The sequence below is a fragment of the Plectropomus leopardus genome, unplaced genomic scaffold (genome assembly GCF_008729295.1).
Source record: "Plectropomus leopardus isolate mb unplaced genomic scaffold, YSFRI_Pleo_2.0 unplaced_scaffold2530, whole genome shotgun sequence".
Classification (NCBI taxonomy): Eukaryota; Metazoa; Chordata; class Actinopteri; order Perciformes; family Serranidae; genus Plectropomus; species Plectropomus leopardus.
The window spans coordinates 1-3,037 of record NW_024627491.1 but is presented as its reverse complement, the minus strand read 5'-3'; the positions used below and the strand labels follow the sequence as shown (position 1 = coordinate 3,037).

Below are 3,037 nucleotides of genomic sequence, written 5' to 3'. Positions count from 1 at the left end.
AGCACCTTTTTACGTGTTTTACTTGTATGTTGGACCTTTCGAGACTTCGAGCGCGTTATGTTCGTGTTTCCTCGAGTCTAAAAGCGTCACGACGAGCTCAGAGTAAGAGTTCGTGAACAGTGTTTCACGGTGCTCGTTACGTGTTTTAACAGTCGTGAGAATATTGAAAGGACGTGTGTTCAAGTATCGTCGAAAATTTGAAAATCCAACTAAGTTTTTGCTGTTTCTGGCTGTGATAAATGGCGTCATTTTGGTGATTTTTTTTTAAAAGTATGTTTTTGGTTAAAGTTCAAAGTAGAAAATAATATTGATATATAATGTTTAAAGCGGGCCCTAAAGGGTTAACTTAGATAAGTTCTGTAGAGCATCCAGAACTTACAACAGGTTTCTGCCCCACCTTCCTCCTCTTCCTCCTCCTCCTCCTCCTCCTCCTCCTCCTCCTGCTCCTGCTGGCCTGTAGAGAAGGAAGAGCAGTCTCCTCTGGGCGAGCTGGCCTGGGACGTGGACCAGGGACTGATCGCCCAGCTCAAGGAGCAGTACAGGAAGGAGCGCAAGGGCAAGAAGGGGGTCAAGAGTAAGTCCTGCAGCCGGCCTTCATCCTCTCTCCTCATCCTCGTCTCATCTCTGTCCCCCCTCGTCTCTTCTCTGCTCCTCCTCGTCTCCTCGTGTCTTCTCTGCCCCTCCTCGTCTCATCTCTGCCCCTCCTCGTCTCCTCGTCTCATCTCTGCCCCTCCTCGTCTCATCTCTGCCCCTCCTCGTCTCCTCGTCTCATCTCTGCCCCTCCTCGTCTCCTCGTCTCATCTCTGCCCCTCCTCGTCTCATCTCTGCCCCTCCTCGTCTCCTCGTCTCATCTCTGCCCCTCCTCGTCTCCTTGTCTCCTCTCTGCTCCTCCGCCTCCTTTAGTGTCTCTGTTTTCCCTCCTCTCGGTCTGTCAGGGCTCAGCTCTGCTGATATCTTCTTCCTTCACGTAGATCTCCGACATTTTTCCCTTAAAGTCCCAAAGTTTCGCTCGGACCCAAACCCTGAAACAGCTGATCCACATCAGGTTTCATTTTTACTCAATTTTGGGGCCCTTTCTGTTATGTCATTTTACTGTAATGCCTTTTTGACGTAATTTTATGTTCTGTACCTCATTTATAATCCTTAAAATGATATATTTAAAATCATTATCCAGCAAAAACATATTTTTAATGTAACATAATTTCAAATTATTTTCAAAAACAAAATCGTAACATAATTTCACTTAAACACTTTTCATTTCTACTTTTCTTTAAATCCATCAGTCGTCCTACTGTGTCCACGAACAGGAATCGTCTTTACTTGAAACCAATGATACTGCTGACATAATGTCTCAGTTATCCCTGTCCCTCTTCATGTCCCTGTTTGTCTCATCATGTCTCTGTTTGTCTTTTCATGTCTCTGTTTGTCTTTTCATGTCCCTTTTGGTCTCTTCATGTCTCTGTCTCTACATGTCTCTGTTTGTCTCTGTTTGTCTCTTCATGTCTTTGCATTGATGAATTCTGCAGTTTACCAAACAGCAGCGGCTGCGTTTCCTCTGTTTTCTCCTGCAGACGTTTTTCTTATTTCTTCTTATTTTTTTATTTTTTTTTCTTATTTCTTTTTATTTTTTCTTATTTCTTCTTATTTTTTATTTTTTTCTTATTTTTTCTTATTTGTTGTAATTTTCTTCATCTTGTCTCTTCGGTCCTCTGCAGAGCTGCTGCTTTACGTCCCTCCTTCATAATCATTTTATTCTCTTTTTCCTGACAGTTTGAACTCTCGACACTTATTTTGCCTTCATTTTTCTTTCTGTCCTGAACATCTTTTTCATTGTTGGTCTGTATTTTACACACTCTATTTCTCGCCTTATTTTTATTCGTGTCAGTGGGTTTTATTGTATTTATTTTATTTTACGTAATATATTGTGTGCGTTCAGTTTTCTTCCATATTTTATCTTATTCACCAGTGTTCGCAGGTGTTAGCTTTTATCCATGTGAAGATTAATTCAGTGTGTTCTTATTTTATTTTTCATGCAGATTTTATTTTGTATTTCTGTCTTTTCATGTGAAGCACTTAGTGCATGTAATCTTTTTCTTGTAAACCACATTTGGCAGAATTTTTGGTATGAAAGGTGCTATAGAAATACGTTTATCATTATTATTTATTTTTATTGTTATTATTATTTCCTGACTCCATATTTCTGTTTCCTCCTCTGATTTTTGTCTCCTGTGTCCTCCACGTCCTGCAGGACCAAACCGGTCGAAGCTGCAGGACATGCTGGCTAACCTGCGGGACGCTGAGGAGCTCCCCTCCCTGCAGCCGCCCGTGACGCCCCCGTCCCGTCCCGCCGTCCCCAGACTCAGCGAGCACGAGCTGGGACGCCCTGAAGACGGTAACCTGTCCTCCTCCTCGGCTCACTGACTGTCGACAACTGTCAAACACGCAGATTATTTTCACTTTAAAACTCCTGTCTCTGCCTCTGTCTCTGTCTCTGTCTCCGCCTCTGTCTCTGTCTCTGCCTCTGTCTCTGTCTCTGTCTCTGTCTCCGTCTCTGCCTCTGTCTCTGCCTCTGTCTCTGTCTCTGCTTCTGTCTCTGACTCTGTCTCCGCCTCTGTCTCTGTCTCTGACTCTGTCTCCGCCTCTGTCTCTGTCTCTGTCTCCGTAGAGGCGATGACGTTCCTGCCGTCGTCTGGGAAGTCGTTCATACTGGGCAGAGTGGACGAGGCGGTTTCCAACGAGCTGGGACTGGGAGAACTGGCTGGGCTGACGGTCGCCAACGAGGCAGACAGCCTGGCGTACGACGTGAGTCAATCAATCAATCAATCAATCAATCAATCAATCAATCAATCAGACTATCTGTGGCTCTTTTCAGACAACCAAAACTTTAACACAAAAAGTTTTTTTACAAATAAACAAAAACAGAAGTCGTCCCCTAAAAAACGAGCACTCATCAAAACTGGACACAGGTGAGGAGATAAATCTAAATATATAAACATAAATTAATCAATATAATACCAACAACAACATTTACAACATA

At 43.4% G+C, this 3,037-nt stretch overlaps 1 protein-coding gene across 1 annotated transcript; it reads left to right on the top strand.

The window, feature by feature from the left end:
* The first annotated feature begins 282 nt into the window (after positions 1–282).
* Positions 283–2,977, top strand: LOC121966627 (striatin-like). The gene is made up of 3 exons (XM_042516699.1): positions 283–574; positions 2,249–2,392; positions 2,666–2,977. The coding sequence occupies exons 2-3, from the start codon at positions 2,275–2,277 to the stop codon at positions 2,968–2,970; spliced, it is 423 nt and encodes a 140-aa protein (XP_042372633.1). The 5' UTR covers positions 283–574; positions 2,249–2,274; the 3' UTR covers positions 2,971–2,977.
* Positions 2,978–3,037: the final 60 nt, after the last annotated feature.